The sequence below is a fragment of the Delphinapterus leucas genome, chromosome 15, assembly GCF_059928025.1.
Source record: "Delphinapterus leucas isolate spDelLeu-1000000601 "Yukka" chromosome 15, BTC_Dleu_Yukka2, whole genome shotgun sequence".
Lineage (NCBI taxonomy): Eukaryota > Metazoa > Chordata > Mammalia > Artiodactyla > Monodontidae > Delphinapterus > Delphinapterus leucas.
The window spans coordinates 7,126,191-7,151,987 of record NC_143143.1 but is presented as its reverse complement, the minus strand read 5'-3'; the positions used below and the strand labels follow the sequence as shown (position 1 = coordinate 7,151,987).

General features: G+C 55.4%; 2 protein-coding genes and 1 pseudogene across 5 annotated transcripts; 1 reads left to right on the top strand and 2 right to left on the bottom strand.

Annotated features, from left to right (window-relative positions):
- Positions 1 to 780: 780 nt before the first annotated feature.
- On the bottom strand, positions 781 to 1,903 carry POP7 (POP7 ribonuclease P/MRP subunit). Its single transcript, XM_022587955.3, has 2 exons — positions 1,723 to 1,903; positions 781 to 1,467 (listed from the first exon to the last, which is right to left on the bottom strand). The coding sequence occupies exon 2, from the start codon at positions 1,455 to 1,457 to the stop codon at positions 1,035 to 1,037; it is 423 nt and encodes a 140-aa protein (XP_022443663.1). The 5' UTR covers positions 1,458 to 1,467; positions 1,723 to 1,903; the 3' UTR covers positions 781 to 1,034.
- Positions 1,904 to 2,372: 469 nt separating this feature from the next.
- On the bottom strand, positions 2,373 to 11,010 carry LOC111181979 (small ribosomal subunit protein uS2 pseudogene; annotated as a pseudogene). Its single transcript, XR_016387755.1, has 2 exons — positions 10,408 to 11,010; positions 2,373 to 6,440 (listed from the first exon to the last, which is right to left on the bottom strand). The product of XR_016387755.1 is annotated as a small ribosomal subunit protein uS2 pseudogene (transcript).
- GIGYF1 (GRB10 interacting GYF protein 1) lies at positions 10,995 to 24,155 on the top strand. 3 transcript variants are annotated; one of them, XM_089895725.1, is made up of 26 exons: positions 10,995 to 14,418; positions 15,856 to 16,981; positions 17,161 to 17,336; positions 17,430 to 17,559; positions 17,660 to 17,755; positions 17,898 to 18,009; positions 18,122 to 18,230; positions 18,596 to 18,636; positions 18,854 to 19,024; positions 19,259 to 19,512; positions 19,642 to 19,750; positions 20,216 to 20,353; positions 20,564 to 20,664; positions 20,879 to 21,050; positions 21,169 to 21,335; positions 21,454 to 21,554; positions 21,639 to 21,755; positions 21,883 to 21,983; positions 22,111 to 22,193; positions 22,263 to 22,403; positions 22,482 to 22,709; positions 22,958 to 23,139; positions 23,273 to 23,433; positions 23,518 to 23,681; positions 23,770 to 23,899; positions 23,989 to 24,155. In XM_089895725.1, exons 3-26 carry the CDS (start codon positions 17,302 to 17,304, stop codon positions 24,039 to 24,041), a joined length of 3,096 nt encoding a protein of 1,031 aa, XP_089751851.1. In that variant the 5' UTR covers positions 10,995 to 14,418; positions 15,856 to 16,981; positions 17,161 to 17,301; the 3' UTR covers positions 24,042 to 24,155. The 3 variants fall into 3 exon arrangements, with proteins under 3 accessions (XP_089751851.1, XP_089751850.1, XP_089751852.1); XM_089895724.1 differs by having other exon boundaries at positions 22,955 to 23,139; XM_089895726.1 differs by lacking the exons at positions 10,995 to 14,418; positions 15,856 to 16,981; positions 17,161 to 17,336; positions 17,430 to 17,559; positions 17,660 to 17,755 and having other exon boundaries at positions 18,808 to 19,024; positions 22,955 to 23,139.
- Positions 24,156 to 25,797: the final 1,642 nt, after the last annotated feature.

The window sequence follows — 25,797 nt, the reverse complement described above, 5'->3', positions numbered from 1 at the left end:
TGTGTCTATATACACATCTATAACTGGAAGTGTCAAGAAAATATTATCATTGAAGTTGTACTTTTTTTTTACTTGCTTTTTAAAAGGCTTTGACCCAGTAAATTGATTTCAAGACCCACATATGGGTCACCACCCACTTTGATAAAAATTGCTTTAGGTTGACTTGTTTGATAAACATGAAAAATCAGATCCTCCTACAAATATCCCAACAAAAAAGTACTTATGACCTGTGTGCCCAGTAATTCAAAGGGAAGGCAATCCTTTCCTGCTTAGAACAGCCCAGCCACAAGGGTCTGAAGGGCTCTGGACCATAGCTGTTTAGAACAATTTGGGCCCCACAGGACCAGGAATCAAATGAAGCAGTGTCTCAGTCCCTACCACAGGCTGACACAAAGGAGGCCCCCATCTTTGTGTGCCCTCTTCACCCTTAAACCCTCACCCTTCCTGCGCCTGGGAACCGCCAGCAGAGAACCTGATGCTTTCCTAGCATACAACTACACCCCAGCTGCACTCCAGCGGGTGAGAGTATATACTTTATCTGCCCTGCCTTCTTCTGTGAGGATGAAATATTTTAAAGCAAACATTGGAATTGTCAGGCTTCTGCACTGTACTAAAGTTTGTTTTAGGTTGCAGTGTCCGTAGTACAATTTATGCTTTCTGTGACGGCAGGAAACACTGGGGTGCCCCTACTGTACCTAAATCCTTGTAAAGTTCTTTCCTACTCTCCTTCCCAGAATTTACACAGGGGAGAGGCAGTGCAGCGGGGTGGCCGGGCACCAACACGACTTGATACTTTTTATTGTATACGACAATGGTTGGTTACAGACCACAAAGATTCAGGAGGCCCCACTGCTTGGGGCCAACAAAAGACAGTACTTGCCCTCTCAATTCAGAGTCCTCTGGGCTGCGAGGGGACAGGCTTTTTCCTACATGGCTCTTGAAGAAGGTCCAGGACAGTACTCAGTACAAGAAGAGCCACATCTGAGCCTAGCTGTACGGGGGTGGGTGGATAAGGTGGGCCAGCCTCATCTCAATCACTTGGGTGTGACCCTGAAGACACGGATGTGGATGGCCGAGTTGTTGCGGATCCGGGTCAGCGGCTCTCGCGTATCAATCTCTGGTTCCAGTTCATCGACAAGCTCCACGGTGGAGGTATTGGCAGCCACCTGCAAGGACCCGAAGCTGCCAGCCTGCAGCTGTAGAGCAATGTTGATGGCGCGGTTAATGGCCAGGCCCAAGCCGTGGATGTAGATCTCACTGCATGCGTTCTGACCCCGAGCCCCTCCATCCAGCAGTTTCTGGCAGCGGGCCAGCTGGGCCTTGAAGTCAGTCTTCATGTTGACATAAATGTCATTGGGCCTCCGGGGCAGGCGGTGGGGTAGCCGCTTCCGCAGGGTGTACTCCACCGGGTCCAGCTCAGCCTCGACGGCTCCGCGGGGCTCTCGGTTTTCGGCCATGCTGTGTGCCCTGGCACGAGGAAGAGACGAGATCAGCCAGGGGTGACGAGATCAGCCAGGTGTGACAAGCGACCAACGCTTCCTTTCCCATCCCGTTTCCTGCCCAAAGGGTGAAGCCGGGAGAAGGCGCACTCGACGCCTCTATTCCCTTCCACTCACCTCAAGCTCCCGCATCTCCCCCACCCCCAGTTCCTACTCATTCATCACATCGCCCCCAACCTCCAGGCCCTCCACCGCCCCCTTTCCCCAGCTCTTCCGCGCCTACTCTCTCCGGTCCACAGTGCTCTCCACGCGCCGCGGCCCGCTCTCCTGCCAGGGCACTCAAGCGTTGCGCCGACCGGCCGGAATACAGGGCGCTTCTCGCGACCCCCAGGCCCCAAGAAGGAAAGGTGAACACCGCCAGAACGCTCAAGCGCTAGAACCCAGCCGGCTCCTGGCTCCTGGCTCCTGAAAAGGGTGCCGAGTGCGCACGCGCGCTCGTCCCCTGCAGCCAAGCCCGCGGGATCCACGAATCGCCTTCCTGGTCTCCGTTCTCCCGCCCCTTTCCTGAGAGCTCGCAAAACCGCGCGATGTGTTTGAGTAACGCGAGGCTTCCAGGGGTGATGGGATCTACCACGTGTACGTCTCCCAGGCGGGGCGCAGAGGCAGGAGGCGTGTACCAAGTCGGAGCTGGGGAGGGTCTGGGAAGGGGAGGTCAGCTTTCCTGGGCCAATCCGAGTCCCCGGTTCGCGGAGGTGTCCCGAAGGGGAGAGGGGAGGAGAGGAGGCTATTGTAGGGGCGTGGAGGATTTGGGGGTAAGGGTCTTCCAAAGATAGCAGGGAGGGCAGCGAGTTCCATAGAACGTGATCGCGAAGGGGTCTGAAGTCAAGTCTGCACTCTCGCGTCCATCGCAGTTCCTCGGGTCAGAGGAGGTGTGGCAGAGTTGGCAGAACTGACCTCCCGCCCAAGGTTCCTGTTGCCCAAAGACCGAGGGCGGGTAACGAGCGGCAAGGCCTGGCCCTTGGCGGAGGACAGCTCTCCGGGACTCCTCTGCAGTTCACGGGGACCCGTCATTCTTCCCTGCGTCTGGCAGGGCTGACCTCCCAGGCCAGCCCCTGGGGACGCGAGCTACGAGCCGCAGGCCCAGCCTTCACAGCTCCCCTAGGGCCCCCTGACCCACTCGCACCCCTCCACCACCCCCACCCGCCACCAGCTCTTCGGTCACTGCCCGCCCCCTGGGAGTACGGACGTGCGCCCCCTGGCGGGAACGTGCAGGGCAACACCTGGGGGTTGGTGGCTCCCCAAGACCAGTGGGAAGCGGTTTTCTGCCCAGATTGGTTTAGCTTCTGTAGAGTTCCATCTGAAAATGAGTTAGACCTGCAGTGAGGACCTCAGTTCCCTCATCACTCAAATGGGGATGAGAATTCCTGTCTTGCTACTGCGTTGCAAAACCCAATATAACCTTACAAACTGTAAGCCTACACGTTAGCTTTTTTTTTAATTAAAAAAAATTTATTTATTTGGCCGTGCTGGGTCTTAGTTGTGGCATGTGGGCTTTTAGTTGCAGCATGTGGGATCTAGTTCCCTGACCGGGGATGGAACCCGGGTGCCCTGCATTGGGAGCGAGGAGTCTTAACCACTGGACCACCAGGGACGTCCCTGAGCTGGCATTTTTATGCACACCGCCCCCCCCCCCGCCACCCCAGACCTCTCTCTAGTTGCCTGGGGTACAGTCTGACCCCATTTGACTGGAGATTGGAAAGAGGCCAGGCTCCTGAGAACTTCTCTCCCAGCACCACTTAAATCCTGTGGTTCTTTTAGTTTCAGATTCTTACAAGTTTGGGGGGTTATTTGGGGTTGAAGAGGGAATGCTGGCTACAACCTTATTCCATCTCAGAAGTGACACCTGAACAGAGTTTTGATGGACAAACAGGAATTCTTCAGGGAAGGAGTATTCTGCAAACACTGAACAGTATTTTTAAAAGAATAGAAGCATAACCTAAGCTTCCACCTCAAGGAACTAGAAAAAGTAAAGCCAAAGGGAGAAGATGGGAGGAAATAATAAAGAGCAAATATAAATGAAACTGAACACAGAAAAACAATAAAGAAACTCAAACCAGAAGCTGGTTCTTTGAAAAAGTCAGGAAAATTGACCTCTAGCAAGACTGCCAAAAAGAGAGAACAAGAAAAAGAAGACTCAAATTATGATTATCAGAAATGAAAGAGGGGATAGCACTAAAGATCCCATAAACATTGAATTATACTTGGAGAACAACACAAACAACTCTACCCACATAAATTTCACAGCTCAGATAAAATGGACCAGCTCCTAGAAAACAAACTACCAAACTAACCCAAGATGAAATAGATCATCTGAATAACTCTGTAACTATTAAGGTAATTAAATTCATAGTTAAAAAAAAATTTAGAACAAGAAATATCTAGGCCCACATGGTTTTACTGGTGAATTCTACCACTCACACAAAAAAAGGAAGTAACACAAATTCTACACAATCTCTTCCAGAAAACAGAAGAGGAAGGTACATTTCCTAATTAATTTTATGAGGCCAAAACCAGACAAAGATAATACAAAAGAAGAAAAATCACAGATGGATACCTCTCATGAACAACACAAAAAATCTTCAACAAAATGTTAGCAAACTGAATCCAGCAGTATATAAAAAGAATGATATACCACAACCAAGTAGAGTTTATTCCAAAGATGCAGGACTGGTTCAGTGTAAGAAAACCAATCAGTATTATCTACCATATTAACAAGTTAAAGAAAAAAACACATATGATCATGTCAATTGATACAGAAAAACCACTTAACATAATTTAGTACCCATTTATGATAAGAGCTCTTAGCAAAAAGAGAAAGAAAGGAACTTCCTCAACCTGGTAAAGAGCATCTACAAAAAAACTACAGCTTCCCATCATACTTAATGGTGTAAGACTGGACACCTTTCTCTTAAAATCAAGAACAAGGGAAGGATGTCGTCTCTCACCACTCTCATTGTTGGAAGTCCCAGCCAGTGCAATAAGGCAAAGAAAAGATTATAAAGGAAGAAAAAAAACTGTCTCTATTTGCAGATGACATGATTGTGTATACATAAAAAGTCCCAAGGAATCTAAAAAAATATATAATTAATAAATTAGCTTATTAGCAAGTTTGCAGGATACAAGATTAACATACAAAAATCAATTGTAGGGCTTCCCTGGTAGCGCAGTGGTTAAGAATCCGCCTGCCAATGCAAGGGACACAGGTTCGAGCCCTGGTCCAGAAAGATCCCACACACCACGGAGCAACTAAGGCTGTGCGCCACAACTATTGAGCCTGTGCTCTAGAGCCCGCAAGCCACAACTACTGAAGCTTGTGTGCCTAGAGCCCGTGCTCCGCAACAGAAGACACCATTGAAAAGCCCGCACACCACAACGAAGAGTAGCCCCCGCGCGCTGCAACTAGAGGAAGCCCGTGTGCAGCAACGAAGACCCAAGGCAGCCAAAAAAAAAAAAAAGTTAAAAAAAATCAATTGTATTTCTATATACTGGCAATAAACAGCTGGAAACCAAAATTTAAAATCATTTACAATCACTCCAGAGAGAGAGGGGAAGGGGGAGGAGGAAAGGAGGGGGAGCGAAAAATATTTAAGTATAAATGTAACAAAACATGTACAAACTCTGCTTAAAACTACAAAATGCTAATCAAAGATCTAAATTAATGGAGAGATATACTGTGTCCACGTATTGGAATATTCAACATAGTATAGATGTCAATTCTCTCCAAATTTAATGCAATTCCTATGAAAATCCCAGCAAGAAGTTTTGTAGATGTAAATAAGTTTATTGTAAAATTTATATGGCAAGGCAAGAGAAGTTAAAGCAATTTTGAAAAACAAAAAGTTGGAATCACACCACCTGATTTTAAGACTTACTGTGTAAACACAATATCAAGACAGTGTGATATCTGCCAAGGGACAGACACAAAAATCAATAAAATGGAATAGAGAACCTAGAAATAGATTCACACAAGTACAGCCAGCTGATTTTTTTTTTTTTAAGAAACTTTATTTTCCATCAACCTATTTCCATTTTAAGAGTTTGTGGAAGAACTGCTTAAGACCACTCAGTGCTTGTTCCTACCCACTCAGCGGCCTGAGCAGTGGGAGCTACAGACCAGTGTTCAGTGGCACGTTGAGCACTCCAGCCTCCAGTGGGGAACTGCTGAAGAGGCACGGGGACACCTGCACACCTTCGGACCAGTCCACCACCTGGACTGGTAGCAGTGAACTCAGGAGCTGGAGCAATCCATTCACCCTGAAATTCCTCCTTGGTCACAGCCTTCTCAGCTGCTGCCTGCTCATCCTTTTCAATCTCTCCAGGATCTCTGTAGAAGTAGAGATCAGGCATGACCTCCCTCCCGTGGGTGTTCACGGGAGATGGTGCCACGCATGCGCAGAACTTCCCGGGCAAGCATCCACCACATCAGACCCACTGGGATGGAGTGAGCTCCCTTGTTGTTGCATGGGATGGCAATGTCCACATTATCGCAGGGGAGAGTCTGCGTTACACAGAGCAATGGTAGACAGGTTAACGTAAGAGGCCTCTGGGAGAGGCAGGTGGTCAGCCCTGGGATCAGTAACCACCGGAAGTCTTGGCTCCCGGAAGGCTGCCTGGATCTGGTTAATGAAGGTTCCAGGAGTGAAGCGGCCAGCAATAGGAGTGGCTCCAGTGGCAGCAGCAAACTTCAGCCCAGCTCGCTGGCCAGTATTCCTGGAGGATATGACACTGACATCAGCTGGGTTTTCAATGGCAACAGTGGCATGAGCTGCCAACAGAAGCTTCTCCCAGGTTCTCTTCAGATTTATTATGTAGATGTCATCACTTTTCCTTTTGTAGGTGTACTGTTCCACTTGGAAGCCAAGGTTGGTGCCACCTAAGTGGGTTCCTGCTGCAAGGAATTTGAGGACATCCTCCTCCTTCATTTGCAGGACATCAAAGGCTCTGGAAATTGTGAAAGTTTCCTTTTAAGTTACGATGGGAGTCCAGAACAACGCCGTATGGACCCCTGTCTGGCTGGCGCGGAAAAGCCAGCCAGCTGATTTTTGGCAAAGGTGCAAAAGCAGCTGAATGGGGAAAGAATGAGTCTTTTCAGCAAGTGGTGCTAACACAACTGAATAAATAGGCAAAGAACTGAACCTCAGCCCTATGCAAAAAATTAACACAAAATGGATGGTAGATCTAAACATAAAATGGAAAATTATAAAACTTTTAGAAGAAATATAGGAAAAAAAGTCTTCATGACATAGGGTCAGGTAAAGAGTTCTTAGATACAACTCCAAAGGCACGATCCATTAAAGAAAAAAATTGAGGACTTCCCTGGTGGCACAGTGGTTGGGAGTCCACCTGCTAGTGCAGAGGACATGGGTTCGAGCCCTGGTCCGGGAGGATCCCACATGCCGTGGAGCAGCTGAGCCCGTGCGCCACGGCTGCTGAGCCCACGTGCCACAACTACTGGGGCCCGGCGTGCCTGAAGCCCGTGCTCCACAGCATGGGAGGCCACTGCAACGAGAGGCCCGCGCACTGCAGCGAGGAGTGGCCCCCGTTCGCCACAACTGGAGAAAGCCCATGCACAGCAACGAAGACCCAATGCAGCCACAAATAAATAAATAAATATGTGAAAAGTAATATATGCTTTAAAAAAAATTGATAAATTGTACTTCATCAAAATTAAAAACTTTTACTCTGTGAAAGACCACCCAGCCACGGACTGCGAGAAAATACCTGCAAATCCCATATCCAACAATGGACTTGTATCCAGAATAAAGAACTCTCTAAATTCAAGCGTTAGAAAACAACTCAATTACGGACTTCCCTGGTGGTCCAGAGGCTAAGACTCCGTGCTCCCAATGCAGTGGACTCGGGTTCCATCCCTGGTCAGGGAACTAGATCCCACATGCTGCAACTAAGAGTTCGCATGCTCCAACTGAAAGATCCCGCATGCCACAACGAAGATCCCGAGTGCTGCAACTAAGACCCGGCGCAGCCGAAAAAAACAAAACCAAACAAACAAAAACAAATAGAAAATGGGCAAAAGTCTTGAACAGAGGGTTCTTTAGCAAAGAGGGTATAAGGATGACAAATAAGCACATAAGATGTTCAACACAGCCATTACGGAAATGCAAATTAAAACCATGATGAGATGCCACTGCCCACCTATTAGAATGTCTAAAATTAAAAATTTTGACAATACTAAGTGTTTAGGAGAATGCAGAGAAACTGGATCTCTCATACACTGTTTGTGGAAATTTTCAATGGTCCAGCCACTCTGGAAAATAGTTTGGCAGCTTCTTCTAAAATTAAACATACACTCACCATATGACCCAGCAAGAGCACACATGGGAATTTACAAACTCGTACACAAATGTCCATAGCAGTTTTTGTAATAGCAGTGTTTGTAAAAGCCCCAGTCAGGAAACAACCCATGTGTCTTTCAATGGGTGACTGGTTAAAGTGTGGTACGTCCATACCATGGGATACTACTCGGCAATAAAAGTTGGATCAAGGAGACCCATTAGGCTGGGGGAAGACTACATACACCCTAGAAAATACTGTGCTGAGCAGCTCAGAGTTTACCGGGGAAGGCAAACAAGATGAGCAAGACAGTGCGACCACTGCTCAGCGTGGAGCATGGATAGGGTTCAGGGGACCCTCAAGGAGGCACAGCCAATATGACCTTGGGGGGGATGCAAGGTGTTCCACAGGACGCAATGGCTAAGGTGAGGCAGTAACGTCTAGCAGTTGGGCTCAGATCCTGTGCAGTACCTCCTGTTACCATGGAGAGGTCTGGAAGGTCCGAGCCCTGGGAGGTAGGGAAGTAGGAGGGAACCAGCAAAGGGTTCAGAAGGAGCAGCCGATGAGGTAGGAGGAAAACCAAGGGATATGGCGATCTGGAGGCCAGGTGAAGAAAGCATTTCTTGGAGGAGGTAGTGACCGGCTGTGTCATATGCTGTTGGTAGGCCACAGGAGATAACAAACCAGTGGATTTAGCAATGTGGTGATTTTGCACTGGTGACTTGACAAGCATTTACACTTGATTGACCAAAGAACTTAGCTCATTAGAAAAAAAAAGGCAGAGACTTTGGCTGTTTACTCTTACTTGAGACTTCCTTTTCATCTCGATAAATCATCTAACCACAACTCTTTGTTTAGTTCAAAAGCTTCCAAATTTAAAATAACACAGACCAAGGCATTTTACAGCATAGTCTTGAATAAACAAAAATATCTTAGGTCCAAGTGATTTTCTTCATTCAAATTCTTTTCTTTAATTTTGTACGGGAGATTCGCAGTTCTGGTTTGTTTCCTTTCTCAGAGAGGGTGCTTATGCAATTCAATTTCCACAGTGTCAGCAGTAGCAAACACATTCTCACTTTACGGCTGGGGGAGATTACTTGGCCAGGATCACAAGCTGGTATACAGGAAACCCAGGGCGATCGACCAATTACTCCAATCTTCTACCTTGGAGTCCAGCGTGCTCTCCCTGACACAAAGCATCTGGTAGGTAGGTAGGTACTACTGTCCAATCAAAAACATTTTCATGATAGCATTCGAAGCCCTCAAATTAAGTTTCACTTCACTTCTCATCCAACTAGCAATCCAGGTCCTCTTCTCCCATCACCCTGGCTTGTCACTATTCTAAAGCTGATGCTCACTTTTCTTAAATCTACCCAAATCCTGCCCTTCCTTCCTGCTCAGCACAGGCCACCACTGTCCCCTGACTGCTTCCCCTTCACAGGGGTTTCCCCCCTCTTTCCCCTGTACCATTTCTCCACTATAATTTACAATCTCACATTTGCTAATTAATCATTAAAACAGGCCAAAAGGCTAAGACCTTATTCAGAGGGTAGGACACATCTAGGAAAGTGGGGGGGAAAAAAGCAACAACAAAAGCTTTGGAGTAAGAAAAAACAGCTGTCATAAACTTGAGAACTTTGTTCTAGGAGAAGAACTTGATTGGAGATTGGATTCTGTTGATATATTTTCACACAGTTAACAATGTGAATATTGTGGACCCAGAAGGCCCCACTAGCTAACATTTGTGGAGTACCTGCCCTATACCAAGCACTGTGTTAAGTGCTTTACCATACAATCCAGAGACTCAGAGATGAGTAAAGTTGCCCAAGGCCACGGTCAGTATGGGATGGAACCAGCACATAAGCCCTCGCTTTAAACAACTGCATTTTCCAGCCTGTGAACAAGCAGCTTCACTGACTACACTGAGGCAGGAATCCTGACTGCAAGAAAGACAAGGGAACTGAAAAAAGCAGACACGAAAACTATAAGTGCATAGAAACCTGGGGTGTGCTCCGTGCAAGAACAAAGGGCCTTCCTGGTAGCTCCGGAGGTCGGCACTCCGTTTTGGCGAAACACAGAGGACTCAAGTTCCAAGTCTGAATTTACCCTTCCCTGTCCTGAGGATTATATTGTTTTTGGTAACGGCTGTTTTAGGGAGCTGGGAAGTAGAGTATACATTCTGGCGTAACTTCCAAAGAAAACGGTGAAAACACACACAAGACTTTTTCATCCTAAAAAGTTCAGGGAATCGGAAAAGTCATTCTTGAAAACCTCCTTTTTAAACAAAGGCGGTGTCAATCTACTTCTCACATTTGCATAGTAGTTTCTCTCTTTCTGAAGCCTTTCACACTCACCTATTTTAATTCTTTCAGCACTCCGTAAGGGAGTGAAATGGGGGCCAGGGATGGGGTGGAGCAGAGCATCAATACCTTACTATAAAACAGAAACTGAGGCCCGACAGCGTCAACTCCTTCGCCCCCGAGGTCTAGGGGGCTAGTCGGTGGCGGAGCCAGAAAGAAACTCCAGGTCTCACCAGCCAGTGCTGCCTCGGACTTGTTTCTAAACCATTAGGTTCCTCGTTTATTTCGTATACCCCGGGGATGTCCGACGAACACACCTCTGGGTTGTACGTGGTCTCCTTCAATCCAGGCGGGCTTCCCGGAGGAAGCCGACCGTCCGGGAGGCGGGCGATGCCGCTAGCGGCGGCCTTCGTCGCGATGGTCGCGCATCGCGTGCGGGGGGGGCAGCCGGGGAGCACCCCGGGGACACCCTCACAACCCCCCCGGCCCGCAGCAGGCTGTGTCACGTGAGGCACCGGGCTCCCAGGTCACGTGCCGGGGGGGGCTCGGGGGAGGCGGGCATCCGGGCCGCGCCCGCCGGGCACGCTAGGAGCGCGCTAGGCCGTGCGGGTCGGAGCGGGCCGGAGTAGCAAAGGGGGGCAGTGGCGGTGGCGGCGGCCGCGGCGGGGGCGGAGGGGGCGGCCCCGCGGCCCCGCGTCCGCGTCACGTGGTGCGAGGCGGGCAGCCATCTTGCTACAAACACAAACAGAGAGGAGCGGCCGCCGCGGGAGCGCCAGCGCCCCCTCCCCCGCTGCCGCCGCCCCCCGGCCCGCCGCGCGTCGCCAACGCCCCGGGACCGGAGCCTCGCGCCGCCCGCCCGCCGCGGTAAGCGCCCGGCGACCCCGCGGAGCCCGGCCCGCGGCCGGGCCCGGGCCAGGCCCGCCCCCGACGCCGAGGCGGCCGCGCCGAGCCTGCGAGAGCCAAAGCGGGAGCGCGGGCCGCCGGCACGGACCCTCCCCCGTCTCCTCCCGAGGCCGCCGCCCCCGACGCCCGGTGTGCCCGCCCTCCGGCCCTCCCCGCTTGACCCTCCCCCGGCGCGGGCCGAGCCCCCGCGCCGCCCGGAGGGAGGCCGGCTCCCTCCCGGGGGCGGCCGCCCGCGCCCCCGCACCTGGCGCCCCCTCCCTGAAGGGCACGCCGTCCTCCCGGGCCGGCCCGCCTCCTTCCCACCCCCGCGCTCCTAACGGTAGCTCTCCGGCCCTCGGAAGCCCGGCCCAGGCCACCCGCCTACCCCCGCCCGCATCCTCCGCCCGGGGGCCCGGGACCCTAATGCCCGGTTCTCCCCGGAGATATCCACCAACGCGCCTCCGGTTTCTTATCGGCCTGAGCTGGGCCTGGCGGGTCTTAAAGTCCAAGCTTTCCGTGACTTCTGGCTAACGTGGAAGCCTCTCCTCTTAACCACAGCACTTCGCCTGGGTCTTCGCCTAAATTTCCTTTCAGCGAGCGACATTAGTGCTTGGTCATTGGGGTCTTCCTCCCGGTTGCCCGGCCGTGTGAAACACCTTAGTCTGTCCTGTCGCCAGGCTGGGCCCTTCCCAGCCCATCTCCCCTGATGCAGCAGCTCCCCAGTCACGGCCCCTCACACTTTGCCTTTTTTTTTTTTTTTCCAAGTTAACTTTAAAAAGACCCTCATCTCTCACGTCTTACCCAGCCATTACTAGAATTCCCAGTGAGCGTACAGGTCTGGTCCATCATAGGGCCGGGCCTAGCCCCGGGGATAGATGCTCAACCAGTACTTGTTGGCCAGCTCTTTCTTCCACTCACCCCAGTCTCACTCCCCTCTTGCTTCTCATTGCTGCTTTTCCAGAGATCAGCCTCCACAGCCTTTCTGCTGCCCGAGCGCTGACACGCGGTTGCAATTTAGCCCCCGCCCCTTGGCTTGCATCTGAAACACCTTGGGTACCAACAGGCTGGTCCCCTTAGCTTCTCACAGTGTGGGTGTTTGCTCTCTGGTCCTTCATCGGTACCGTTCCCTGTGCAGTCCCAGGCCACCCACCCTCACCCCAGCCTCAGTTTTATTTCCTAGATGGTAGGTCTAGTGTGTCATTGGGCAGGGTTGGAACAGATCTGGGCGTTGTGTGGCTGCCATGGCCTGGACCAGGGACCTCGAGGGGTCCCACATGGTGATTACAGTCAAGTGAGTTCTGTTCTTAGACTCCTGGCCTGTCTTTCTCAGCCAGCAGATGTGTCAGTGTTGTCTCTGGTTTGATGGATTAAAGGACCCCAGTTTGCCCTGGCTTTTACATCTGTAGTTGGAGTTTGGGATAGGAAAAAAAAAAAAAAAAGCCCCACTTTAGAGCAGAGGAGGTGAGAAGTGGCTACGGGAAGGATTTTTTTTTAAGGGTTTTTTTTTTTTTGGTTTTTTTTTTTTTTTTTGATGTGGACCATTTTTCAAGTCTTTATTGAATTTGTTACAGTATCGCTTCTGTGGTTTTTTTTGTTTTTATGTTTTGGTTTTTTGGCTGCGAGGTATGTGGGATCTTAGCTCCCCAACCAGGGATCGAACCCACAGCCCCTGCATTGGAAGGTGAAGTCTTAACCACTGGACAGCCAGGGAAGTCCCTATGGGAAGGATTTTAAAAATTCTAACGAGAAATTTAAAATGGTTTAAAACTCACAAAGTGTGCTTGTGAATTTGGGGTGGTTCTTGCTGCACATGTGCCCCTTCTCCAGTCTCAGGTAGGGTGTCAGAGATGTCAGTGTCTCCTGTCAGGGCAGCTGCAGCCTCTCTTCCTTGTTTTCTCTGCCTGGAGCCCAAGACTGGGCAAGTGGGCAGAAGGGATCAAATGAGGTAAAGTGTGAAAGTGTTTTGAAAACTGTTAACTAGAGACATGCTGCGGGGCGTTGTTATGATGGCTCAGAGGGCAGAGCTGGGAAAACTGACCAGCTGGGAAGAACATGGGCTTGCACCTCTTTTTAAGTCTCAAGAGTTCTCCTGCCCCGCATGGAGAATCTTTCCATCCTGAGAAAGGGCGGAGTCACCTCCAACAGGCTTGGGGCTGGGTGGTTGCTCAAATGTTGGGGAATTTGGTATTGTACTTCCTTTAATAGCGGTACCTTCCTGTGCCAAAGCACATTGCTCTGGATTGGGGCTAATTTTCGCGGTGATGGAATGAGGAACTAACGTTCTTAACTTAGTGTGTACTGGGACTGCCTATTCTCTGGATTTTTTCCTTCTCCTGTGAGTTCTGAACCCCAGAGAACAGGGTCCCCTCGTGTTCCCTCAAGCCTGTCGTGAGCACCCAGGACCAGTGTGTGTCCTCTCCCTTGGACTCCGGCAGGGGGCAGTCTTTTAAGAGCAGTAATTCAGGTGCTCAGGGAGTGAGGGTATGCTGAGGCTTGAGAAGGAGAAGGGGGCGGGGTGTGGATAGATGAGGCAGACAGATGCTGAGAGGTGGGGGCTAAGCACAACGTCCTTAGGTCAAGTAGCCAGGGAAGGATGCTGTCTCCGTCCGCTGCCTGCCACCTCCTCCTCTTTCCTTCACTGGAAGGGGATCCAAATGCTGGGCTTTCAAAGTTTGTGATAGACTCAGGACAATTTTGTTTAATCTATTCTTTTCCCGAGGATTTCCCTCCTGGCAGGATTGCAGGTTTCTCTCATGGGACAGTGTAATTAGGAAATGATTTCCTTGCTCTTCAGAGGCAGGAATGAGCTGGAGTAAATTTGGTTCCTCTTGTCTTACATTCTTCCCCATAAGCAGACAACAGGTATGGTTACCTTCTGCCTGCGGCACACAGGAGGGCTTCTTAACTGTGCGCCTGTTGGTAATCTGGGCCCAGACGACTCTGCGGCGAGGGCTGCCCTGTGAGTGTAGGATGTTAGCAGCAACCCTGGCCTCTGCTCACTGGAGGCCAGTAGCATTTCCCAGTCACACCGACCACAAATGTCCCCTGATATTGCCGGATGTGTCCTGGGGAGCAGAGTTGCCCCCAGTTGAGAAGCAGTGGCTTTGACAAAGGGCGTGGGAAAGACGCACGCCTGTTTGGAGCTAGAAACGGTGGGGCGCGTGTGTGCTGCCCACAGTCGGAGGGCCAGGCAGCCACCGGCTTCTGGGAGCCAGGCCTCCCCTGGCTGGGCCCGCCTGGACGCTTGACCTTTCTCACCGGCCGCTCCTCCACTTCCTCTCGCCTGATTGCCTGTCTCTCTCGCCTCCGCAGTTTCCCTGCTTCTCACACCGGGAGCCAGCGCTTTTTCTCAGTTCGCTCCTTGCAACCAGGACAGAAGGGCGACGGCTGAAGTGGGAAGCGCCCGGCGGCCAGCCGCCTTTGCCACTCCCTGGAGGGGTGGGAGGGTGAGTTGTCCCCTTTCTGTCCTCTCACCCCGCAGCAGCTTTCCATGCTCGCAGGACTCTTTGTCCCATCCGTCTAGGATGGGGCTCTTCCGGGGTGGCCTGGAAGAGGCTCAGAACAGCCTCTCCTGAGTTTGTTTGAAGGAAGTGGGGTGTTTTTCTTGGAGTGACGAAGACTTAGTATGTGATAGCTATCCCCAAATGTCTTCTTTTCCCCCTAAGCCTTTTTTTTTTTAACCAGTAATGTTTATTTTATTATTATTATTTTTTGGCCGCACCACGCGGCATGTGGAATCCTAGTTCCCCGACCAGGGATCGAACTTGCGCCCCCTGCATTGGAAGCATGGAGTCCTAACCACTGGACTGCCAGGGAAGTCCCCCCACAAACCTTTTAATAATGGTCAAATATAACATATACCATTTTAGCTATTTTTTTAAAATGATTTTTATTTTTTTGTTTTTGGCTGCATTGGGTCTTTGTTGCTGCGCGCGGGCTTTCTCTAGTTGCGGCAAGCGGGGGCTACTCTTCGTTGTGGTGTGCAGCTTCTCATTGCAGTGGCTTCTCGTTGCGGAGCACAGGCTCTAGGCACGCGGGCTTCCGTAGTTGTGGCGTGTGGGCTCAGTAGTTGTGGCTTGCGAGCTCTAGAGCGCAGGCTCAGTAGTTGTGGCTCCCGGGCTTAGTTGCTCCGCGGCATGTGGGATCTTCCCGGACCAGGGCTTGACCCCGTGTCCCCTGCATTGGCAGGCGGGTTCTTAACCACTGCGCCACCAGGGAAGCCCCCGCGCTAGCTGTTTTTAAGGATACGATTCTGCAGCGTTACATACATTCGTCACGTTGTCGTGCAGCCATCACCTCATCCCCAGAACTTTCTCATCTGCCCCATTTCAGCTGGAACTGTCCCTGCTAAACAACTCCCCACTCTCCTTGCCACCCCACCCCCAGCCCTGGCACCCACTGTCTACTCTGTTTTGCTGAATTTGACTCCCCTGGTAATCTCATGTGAGAGGAATCATCCAATATTTGTTCTTCCGTGACTGGTATGTTTTATTTAGCTAATGTTTTCAAGAGTCATTCGTTGGCCAAATTACATAAGGGTTGTAGACAGAACTAACCGGACTTGGCTGTTCTGGGAGGCCTACTCGAATTCAGTGACAGGAAGAGCTTTTCAACAGGCCTGTCTTCTCTGACGGCCGTGTGGGCTGTGGCGTGCTCCAGCTCCAGAAATGGCTAGCTGAGGCTGTTGTAGAAGAGACGCCCGTGCCGGGGGAGGTCAGCCCTGCTCTGGATGGTCTCGCAAGCTGCATTTCACCCTAGGATGCTGGGATTCTGGGAGTGGGTCCCGTGTCTGTCGTGGAGTTTGCTCTGGGCTGCAGCTGTGGAGGAGAGCCGCTTTCCCCTGGCCCCTTTGGTGGAAACCCTTCTTCTTCCTTCCTTCCCAGAGTTGTGGAGTCTTGGAGTCGATGGGAACTGTGGAGGTGCTCCGGTCCCGCCTCCGCCCCAGCCAGTGAGGGAAGCCCTTACACGGCTCCCTGAGACCCTGCCCTCCCCCCATCTGCTTGGCACCACCAGGGATGTGCCGCCTCCTGAGAGCCGCCTCCGCTGTTCCTTAGAGGGACGGGTCGCTGCCACCACCACAACCGCTTCTGTCAGCCTCAGTAACTCTGAGCTTATTCCTGCTTTGTGGTGAGGGAGCCTTCTTCCTAGCTTGTATCACGGTAACGTCGTTCCCTCCTTTGCTCTCTGTCCTTACGATCGGGCTCTTCCAATCCCAGGGACCGGGCCTCGGTGTTGACTCCGGTCTGGTGAGTGAGCCCTGGGCACGCTGGCTGGAGTGGCCGGCCACGGCCTTCAGCGCGCCCCACCTCAGGCTCTGGAATAGCCCCTGCTCCCCTTGTACCGGGTCTCTCCCCAAACTGAGTCTCTGGATTCTAGCTGCCAAGCGGCCAGACCTGAGTGTTCTCAGGGGAGAGGTAATTTTGCTCCCAGACAAATTTCTCACCCTCTTAATAACTGGCCTTTTCTCTCTCTAGAACATTTGGGACTCCAGTGGGTTTTTTGCTTGTGTGTGTGTTTTATCTTTGTCCTAAACATCCACGTGTACCTCAGGCACCCCTTCACTGAATGCTGGGCCACTTGGCGAGAGTGCCCAGCTGTCGGGAGGTGCCTGGCGTTCCCTGCCACACCCCCAGCACCTCCGCCGGGCTCGGCCGAGTGAACTGACTGCTCGAGAGGCCTGATGAGTGGAGGGCAGCGATGAGGAGGAGCAGGGCCTGGGCTGCCCTGTGCTCCGTAACCAGCGGCCTCCAGGCAGCTGTGGGCCTTCTCGTTATGCAGGACGGAGGAGGGCTGGAGGCAGGGAGGTCTGTCTCACCTTTAATTTAACTCCACTTTCTTCTCTTCGCCCCTCAATAAGGATCTTTCCCAGATGTGAAAGTCCCTCCCTGGGCACTGCTCTGGTCAGACCAACATCCAGTTGCCTGGGGACCCTGGTTCACTCCAGCACAGGCCCTTGCCTGGAGAGAGCCCGGCCCCTGCCCTGCCTGCTTCCCTGGGCAAGGCTGCCAGGTGAGTCTGGGCCAGAGGGAGGGCGTCCCCCTGCGGAAGCTGGAAGGGGCTCTGCCTGCCTGTTTTCCTCCCCTCCCCCAGGCTTTCCTCCACCGTGACTCTTTGGTTAACTCATGGTGTGGGTGGCACGTGGCTGGCTTAGGCGAGTCCTTACAGAACCCATTACTGTACCCACCTAGTCCTCATCCTCTCGGGCTCTCCGGCTGTGCTGTCTCCAAGGCCCAGTGTCCCCCACGTCTCCACAGGTGTTTGGAGAGTGAACACCCGGTACCCCCTCCCCTGCTCATCCCCTCGACCTCTAGGACACGCCCAGCTCCACAATGGCAGCAGAGACCCTCAACTTTGGGCCTGAGTGGTGAGTCAAGTGTGCTTTGGGTGGCGTAGAGAAGCCGGGAAGGACGGGGCTGCTCAGATTTCTGTCCCTCTCCTTCTCGTGCCCTTTCTGCAGGCTGAGGGCCCTTTCTAGTGGTGGCAGTGTGGCCTCCCCACCCCCATCCCCCGCCATGCCCAAATACAAGCTGGCCGACTATCGCTACGGGCGAGAGGAGATGCTGGCCCTCTATGTCAAGGAGAGCAAGGTAGGGGTGGGCGGGCGTGGGGTGTGGCCCAGTTGCCCTCTTGGCCTTGGCCGGTGGAGAGGGCCCCGGAGCATGTGATACCTCCTGTCCCGGTTGACAGGTCCCCGATGAGCTGCAAGACAAGGAGTTTGCTGCGGTGCTGCAGGAGGAGCCGCTGCAGCCCCTGGCGCTGGAGCCTCTGACTGAGGAGGAGCAGGTGGGGCCCTGCCAGCGGGTGCCGCGTCTCCACCGTGGAGGGGGCTGGAGTTGGGAAGGCAGGTGGTGGAGTTGCGGTTGTGGATGGGGTGGGAGCGGTCAGGTGCCTGGGTCCTCACTCCCACCCCTGGCTCCCTCCTCAGAGAAACTTCTCCCTGTCAGTGAACAGTGTGGCTGTGCTGAGGCTGATGGGGAAAGGGGCTGGTCCCCCCCTAGGTGGCGCCTCCCGTGGCAGGGGCAGCACGCGGAGCCGAGGTAGAGGGGGGTGATGGCGTGTTCTGGGGCGGGCAGCGGTGGGATTCGCGGTCTTGAGGACTTGGAGGGGTGAGCCGGCAGGTTTCCCACGCGCACCTCATTCCTTCTCCAGGCCGTGGCCGCGGTGACAGTTGCTTTTACCAAAGAAGCATTGAAGAAGGCGATGGGGCCTTTGGCCGAAACCCCCGGGAGATCCAGCGTAGCCAGAGTTGGGATGACAGGTGCAGGCTGGGAGAAGGTGGCACAGAGGCAGAGCAGAGAGGGGCCCCGGGGTTAGGGCCCAGGGTCTCACGGAGGGAGGCTTGGGTCTTGTCATCAGAGGGCACCAGGAGACCCACCAGATCAGCCCTAGTCAGAGAGCTCTCTCTGTGCCCTCTGACCCCCTATGACCCTGCCCTTTTCCTTCCGATTCTCTGGGCACGCCCTTGGGCTTCCTTCCAAGCCCCCCCCGTCCCCCCTTCCCCATCCCCCTGCCCCCCCCCCCCGCCCCCTCCCGCACCTCTCGGGGCAGAATGAACAAGGTGAGCAGAGATCCTGCAGGTTGGGGGCGGAACTGTCCTCTGACCCACACCTGTCCCTCCCACAGAAGCGAGAGGCGGTTTGAGAAGTCGGCCAGGAGGGATGGAGGTATGGAGAGTGGCGAGGGTGGTGGCCAGGCCCTGAGTTCGTTAAGAGGTGGGGGAGGACTGAAATGGGTGGCCCCGGTTGGGGGATGTTTCCTGGGGGAGGTGGTAGGGGCAGGAGGGCCCGGAGCTGGGCTCCTCTTTCCCAGCAAGGTGTATAGTAAGAGTCTTGCAGGGACCGTGGCCGCCGCCCGCTGACTGTGTCTTCCCCTGCTCCCAAGCGCGATCCGGGTTTGATGAGGGAGGGGCTGGCCCGAGGAAGGAGCATGCCCGCTCAGATAGCGAGAACTGGCGTTCTCTCCGGGAGGAACAAGAGGAAGAGGAGGAGGGCAGCTGGAGACTTGGGGCAGGACCCCGGCGAGATGGCGACCGCTGGCGCTCTGCCAGCCCTGGTGAGATGGGGGCCAGGTGGGCGCCGTGGGGGGTGGTGGGCGGCGAGAACTTTCTGTGAGGGTGGGCACCTACGGCCAGGCAGAGGGAGCAGAGAGTTCTGGAGCGGGGCGGATGGGAATGCAGTCCCAGAAGTGCCGGTTGTTCCGGGCCGGGGGTCCCAGTGGGCGGCAGAAGAGTGGGGACTCTGGCTTGACTGGGATACCGATTCTCCTTCTCCGACTTTTCCTGCCCAGATGGCGGCCCCCGCTCTGCTGGCTGGCGGGAACATGGGGACCGGCGTCGGAAGTTTGAATTTGATTTGCGAGGGGATCGAGGAGGGTGTGGTGAAGAGGAGGGGAGGGGTGGGGGGGGCGGCTCTCACCTCCGGAGGTGCCGAGGGCCTGACGGCTTTGATGACGACAAGGATGGGCTCCCGGAGTGGTGTCTGGACGATGAGGATGAAGAAATGGGCACCTTCGATGCCTCTGGGGCCTTCTTGCCTGTCAAGGTATCTGCGAGGCGGCGAGGGGGAGACTTTTCTTAGAGGTTGGTGGGAACCTGCCCTGAGGGGGTCCTCTCACTCCACCCTTTTTTCCTCTGCCGTTCACCTCCCTGTCATATCCCCTAACCTGTGCAGAAGGGCCCCAAGGAGCCCATTCCTGAGGAGCAGGAGCTCGACTTCCAGGGTCTGGAGGAAGAGGAGGAAGAGCCTTCCGAAGGGCTGGATGAGGAGGGGCCTGAGGCGGGTAAGCCTGCGCGGTAGGGCAAGGAGGACGCCTGCAGCCTCGAGCGAGCGGGGTCCGCGGGCAACACGGAGGGAGGCCGGTGCCGACACAGTGTGGGGAGGAGCCTGCAAACAGCAGGGCTGTGTCCAGAAGGCCAAGGGTCAGATAAAAATCAAAGCAGAATTAAAATGACCTTCGACAGTCCCTCGAATCTGTCGAACACGGTATTAAACCAGTGGTATTGTGTGTACAGCCCCGGACGGTGATGCGGATGCGTGTCCATTACCGCAGGGGCAAGAGAGGAAGTGTGCAAAGTGGGGTTTGTGGTGTCAGTTCACCGAACCTTAGTTGTGTTGACCAAAGATACGTGGGTGGACTCAATACCCAGAGGCCCTTCTGACCACAGATGGAAGGTTTGTGCTAAATCATTTTTAAGGCCTTCCGGCTCTTTGATTTTGAATTCTGGTAATTACCCTTCCCTTTCAGGTGGGAAAGAACTGACCCCACTGCCTCCTCAGGAGGAGAAGTCCAGCTCCCCATCCCCACTGCCCAGCTTGGGCCCACTCTGGGGAGGCAACGGGGAAGGCGATGATGCTCTGGAGAAAGACCTGCCGGCAGCTGAAGGTAGCCAGAGGGCAGGGCCGCCTTTTCCCCGGAGCCTGGGGCTGGTGGGGAAGATGCTCCCCTTCCCTGTGGGAAGGAGGTGCAAGGAGTGTTTGGGGGGGGGCCAGAGTTAGCGCCGACATTTCTGGAATAAGGGTGGTAGAAGGGGGGACTGTCTCGCTCCCTTCTCTGGACTCACCCATTCCACCTTCCCTTCTTTGCTCCTTCTAGGAGACGATATGAGGGCAGTGCAGCTGAGTCCTGGGGTGGGTTCACCCCCTGGCCCACCTGGAGATCTGGAAGATGATGAAGGCTTGAAGCACCTACAGCAGGTGTGAGGGGGCCTGAAGGCTCTGGGGATCCTCCCCTCTTGGGGGGACAGAGAGTCTTTATTCCGTCTGTCGTTGCCCCGGTTCCAGGCTTTTCCCCATTGGTCCCGCTGTGTTAGGACCTGCTCTCTTGACCCCACCCCACCTTAGCCCCAGCCCCGTCCGATGTTGCTGGGCTTGGCCGGTTAAGGCTTCCCCTCTCTCCCTGGGTTCCCAGGAGGCGGAGAAGCTCGTGGCCTCCCTGCAGGACAGCTCCCTGGAGGAGGAGCAGTTCACAGCCGCCATCCAGGCCCAGGGCCTGCGCCACTCTGCAGCTGCCACCGCCCTCCCCCTCAGCCATGGCGCGGCCCGGAAGTGGTTCTACAAGGACCCGCAGGGGGAGATCCAAGGTGCCCGTGGGAAGCAGGGCATGCAGGAGGGGCTCCTGGGGCGTGGGGACAGCACCGTTCTCATCAAGGGCTCCTCTGGCGCACCTTTCTGACCACAGCCCCCTTTCCCTTGGCCCAGGCCCCTTCACGACACAGGAGATGGCGGAGTGGTTCCAGGCGGGCTATTTCTCCATGGCCCTGCTTGTGAAGCGGGGCTGTGATGAGGGCTTCCAGCCGTTGGGTGAGGTGATCAAGATGTGGGGTCGTGTGCCCTTTGCCCCTGGGCCCTCACCACCCCCACTGCTGGTGAGCATACCCCCCTTTGCACAGAGCAGGGACGGGAGGTGGGAGCCTGGCGGATGGCAGCGGGTGCTGCAGAGCAAGCCAAGGTCAGAGCCGCCGGAACTCTCTGGCCCTCACTCAGGGAAACATGGACCAGGAGCGGCTGAAGAAGCAGCAGGAGCTGGCGGCAGCCGCCTTGTACCAGCAGCTGCAGCACCAGCAGTTTCTGCAGCTGGTCGGCAGGTATGGGGGGCCCAGCAGGGCTTGTCAGTAGGGCTGCACTGACCCTGTGGCCGGCCCACCTCACGCCCGTCCGCTTCTCGGCAGCCGCCAGCTCCCGCAGTGTGCGCTCCGGGAAAAGGCGGCTCTGGGGGACCTGCCGCCGCCGCCGCCGCAGCAGCTCACCGCGTTCCTGCAGCAGCTCCAAGCTCTCAAGCCCCCCAGGTGTGTGGGATGCTCCATCCTCGCTCTGTGTTCCCGTGGCCGCGCGCACAGCCCTCGGGGGGTGGGGGCGTGGGGTGCAGGCTGGAGATGGCTTTAGGGTGCTGAGTGTCAGTGCTTTGCTCCCCAGGGGTGGGGACCAGAACTTGCTCCCGACGATGAACCGGTCCCTGTCAGCGCCAGACTCGGGCCCCCTCTGGGACATACATACCTCAGCCTCATCACAGTCAGGTGTGTGGCCAGACACTGCCGCCCGGCCCATCCTGAGCCCTGAAGTCCCCTCCCTATCCCCGATGGCCACGGGTGGGTGGGTACCCTGAGGCTGAGCGCCCTCCTGCAGCTGCCTTTGCTCCCGCAGGCGGTGAGGCCAGTCTTTGGGACACACCAATTAACTCTTCGACTCAGGGTCCAATCCTAGAGCAACTCCAGCTGCGGCACAAGGTGAGTGGGCGTCGGGGGCCGGGCCCGGCAGGGAAGGCCTGACGTCCGGTCTGATGTCGACCGCTGCAGTTCCAGGAGCGCAGAGAAGTGGAGCTCAGGGCGAAGCGGGAGGAGGAGGAGCGCAAGCGCCGAGAGGAGAAGCGCCGCCAGCAGCAGCAGGAGGAGCAGAAGCGGCGGCAGGAAGAAGAGGAGCTGTTTCGGCGCAAGCAGGTGGGGGCCCGGCCGAGCGCGCGTCCTGCCCGGGCCGGGCGGGGGTGCCCGCCGGCCCTCACCGCGTCTCTGCCTCAGGTGCGGCAGCAGGAGCTCCTGCTGAAGCTGCTCCAGCAGCAGCAGGCGGTGGCTGCCGTCCCTGTGCCTCCTGCGCCCAGTTCCCCGCCCCCCCTGTGGGCCGGCCTGGCCAAGCAGGGCCTGTCGATGAAGACGCTGCTGGAGCTGCAGCTGGAGGGCGAGCGGCAGATGCATAAGCAGCCCCAGCCTCGGGAGCCTTCGCGGGCCCAGGCTCCCAACCACCGCGTGGTGAGCAGGCTGAGCCTGGCCCCTGCTGCCTGGCACCTTGGGGCCCTCGGGAACCCCTTCCGGTCAGCTCCCGGGGTGACCCGGGGTGGGGGGCACACTGGTCCCCATGTGACCCTGGAGGCGCTCTCTTCTGTGAGGCCCTCACCTCACCTCACCCACCCCCCGTGCCACCTGAACGAACCTCCCACTCAGCGTTGAGTGCGTGTGTCCCGGCCTGGGCCACCCTGACTTACTGCCCTCTGTAGCAGCTCGGGGGCCTGGGCGCCACCCCCCTGAACCAGTGGGTGTCTGAGGCTGGGCCGCTGTGGGGCGGGCCCGACAAGAGTGGGGGCAGCAGCGGCCTGGGGCTCTGGGAGGACACCCTCAAGAGCAGCGGGAGCCTGGCTCGCAGCCTGGGCCTGAAGAACAGCCGCAGCAGCCCCTCTCTCAGGTGGGCGCCGGGGCCTGCGGGGGTGGGCGTGGGAGGGTGCGGGACTCCTGAGCTCATCAGGTGGGTGCCGGGGCCTGCGGGGGTGGGCGTGGGAGGGTGCGGGACTCCTGAGCTTCACCTCCATCCTGCTCAGTGACTCGTACAGCCACCTGTCGGGTCGGCCTGTGCGCAAAAAGACGGAAGAGGAAGAGAAGCTGCTGAAGCTGCTCCAGGGCATCCCCCGGCCCCAGGATGGCTTCACCCAGTGGTGTGAGCAGATGCTGCACACCCTGAGCACCACGGGCAGCCTGGACGGTACAGGCGGCTTTCCCCGGGAGGCCGGGCTGGGGTACCAGACCCGCGTCAGGTGGGCTCTGACAGCCCCATCCTGCCCCGCAGTGCCCATGGCTGTAGCGATCCTCAAGGAGGTGGAATCCCCCTACGACGTCCATGACTATATCCGTTCCTGCCTGGGGGACACGCTGGAAGCCAAAGAATTTGCCAAACAATTCCTGGAGCGGAGGGCCAAGCAGAAGGCCAGCCAGCAGCGGCAGCAGCAGCAGGTGAGGTTCCACAGAGCCCTGGCCAGAGGCAGTGAGGGCGCCCAGTGCTCCCCTGACCGCCCCCCCCTCCCTCTCTGCTGCTTGGCAGGAGGCTTGGCTGAGCAGTGGCTCCCTGCAGACAGCCTTTCAGACCAACCACAGCACCAAACTCGGCTCTGGGGAGGGCAGCAAGGCCAAGAGGCGGGCACTGATGCTGCACTCGGACCCCAGCATCTTGGGTGAGTTTGGAGTGGGGAGGAGGCTCCTTGCTCAGCACTGGGCAGGAGCCTGGGTGGGTGAGCTCAAACCCAGCTTCCCCTGGCTTCAGGGTACTCCCTGCATGGACCTTCTGGTGAGATCGAGAGCGTGGATGACTACTGACCAGCCCGTCCCACCAGCACCCTGGGCTATAGGCCAGGGGCAGCAGCAACGGCTTGGACCCCTGGGTCCCCAGCCTGCAGGCTCCCCACGAGGAGCATAGGAGGAAGCAGGGGCAGGGTCCCCAGCACTTGTTACAAACCACACGATGCACCTTAACTCACCCACCACGAGGCACTTTACAGATTGGGGGGAAGGGTTTTTTTGTTTTGTTTTTGTTTTTAATTTTAAACAACATTGAAGAAAACATTAGAGACAAAAAAAAATTGTTAAGGAGACTCTAAGCACTCCCTTTCCCTTTTGGGGATAGGGGGAGCAACAATGGAAGATCCACAGAGGTTTTTGTTTCTTTTTTTTTTTCTTTTTTTTTTCTTTTTTTTTTTAAGAAAAAAGAAAAACAAACAAAAAAAATGGTTAGGAGACTGAAAGAAAAAACACACTGTTATTTTGGGGCAGTGGGGACACGGGCCCCACGGACCTGTCCTGCCTGGCCCCCGAGGCTGCACTTACCCTCCCTGCCCCACACGGTGGGCCACTGGGGTAACTGGAAGCTGGGGTGCCAGCAGTTTGCACAGCGAGGCCCCCTCAGCCCCGCCGGCCGGACCCGCTGTGAACGGCTCCCTTGTTGCTGTGACTGTGGCAGAGGTGTCTGAGGTGGGGGCCAAAGTAGCCCCTTGGCTTTGCTGCTTCTGGGGAAAGTTGCACAAATGGGCCAGGCCGCCTCAGCGCCCCAGGCTGCCACCCTGCGCCGGCTGACAGGGTGGATGGGAGAGGGCCGGCAGTGCCAACCTCATCTGGCTGTCAGGCCGGCAGAACTTCCACTCTGGCCCTGGTGAGGGGCTTCCCCCTCCGCTGCCATTCGGGGGGCCGGCCTGGGTGTGAAGCTGAAGGTTCCAGCTCCCTGCCTTGCCACATGAATGTATTCTCTGGGCCACGAGCCCCTGCTGCGCCCGCTGCCTCAACCCGAGAGAGGTGGGGGCGGAGCAGTTCCTCCAGGAGCTGGAGAGAGAGGCGCCTCTTCATGACTGTTGTTCCTCCTGTGAAGGGGGCAGGCGAGGGGCCAAGGAGGCCACGGGAGTGGGCCGCTTGGGGCTTCTGGTTGCAGTGCGGGGCTGTTAGAAGGGAGCCCCCCACCTGCAGCCAGCTGTGTGGGATATGGACCACCCAGCTCGGCCCTGACCCCTCCATTGACCAAATGGGAGAGGAGCAAGCGGCCTCTCCCCTCCCTGCTCCCCTCATGTTTTTAAATGTTGGGTAGGGTGGGGTGTCAAGAATGGGAGTGTCTATCTCTCCTGGGTCGGGGGTAGGCTGCCCTTCACCAACTTATTCCCAATCACCTACCTGGGTTTGTCTCCATTTGGGTTGTTTTTTTTTTTTTTTTTTTTTTTTAAGTTTGTTGTATCTTTTGGATTTCTCATTTAACTTCTCCCGTGGACCTCATTGCTCAGAGCGCAGTATTAGGGCAAGATTCTGCCACTGCCTCCCCTCCATGAATGTATTTATCCTTCCTGCCCTGGGGAAATGGGGAGTGGCCCCAGTTTTCTTTCCCCATCTATCCCCAGAGAGATGATTTTTTTAACTTTTTTTTTTTTTTTTTTTTTTTGCACCAAAGTGGCAACTGGGTCAGTGTTGGGGGATAAAGCTGGCCTCGGGGGTGGAGGGGCCCCCTCCACCTGCTTCTCCCTGGTTTCAACAGTGTTAGCGTCCGTGAAAAGACAATATTCTCTCTAAAGCAATAAGGGGGTGATGGGCCAGGGGG

Bases quoted from the DNA above. Each gene is read 5' to 3' on its own strand.
- POP7 (XM_022587955.3), bottom strand. From the start codon at position 1,457: ATGGCCGAAAACCGAGAGCCCCGCGGAGCCGTCGAGGCTGAGCTGGAC.
- GIGYF1 (XM_089895724.1), top strand. From the start codon at position 17,302: ATGGCAGCAGAGACCCTCAACTTTGGGCCTGAGTG. The intron at 20,665-20,878 runs GTGTGAGGGGGC...CTGGGTTCCCAG, and splicing joins GCTTGAAGCACCTACAGCAG to GAGGCGGAGAAGCTCGTGGC. The intron at 22,194-22,262 runs GTGAGTGGGCGT...CGACCGCTGCAG, and splicing joins AACTCCAGCTGCGGCACAAG to TTCCAGGAGCGCAGAGAAGT.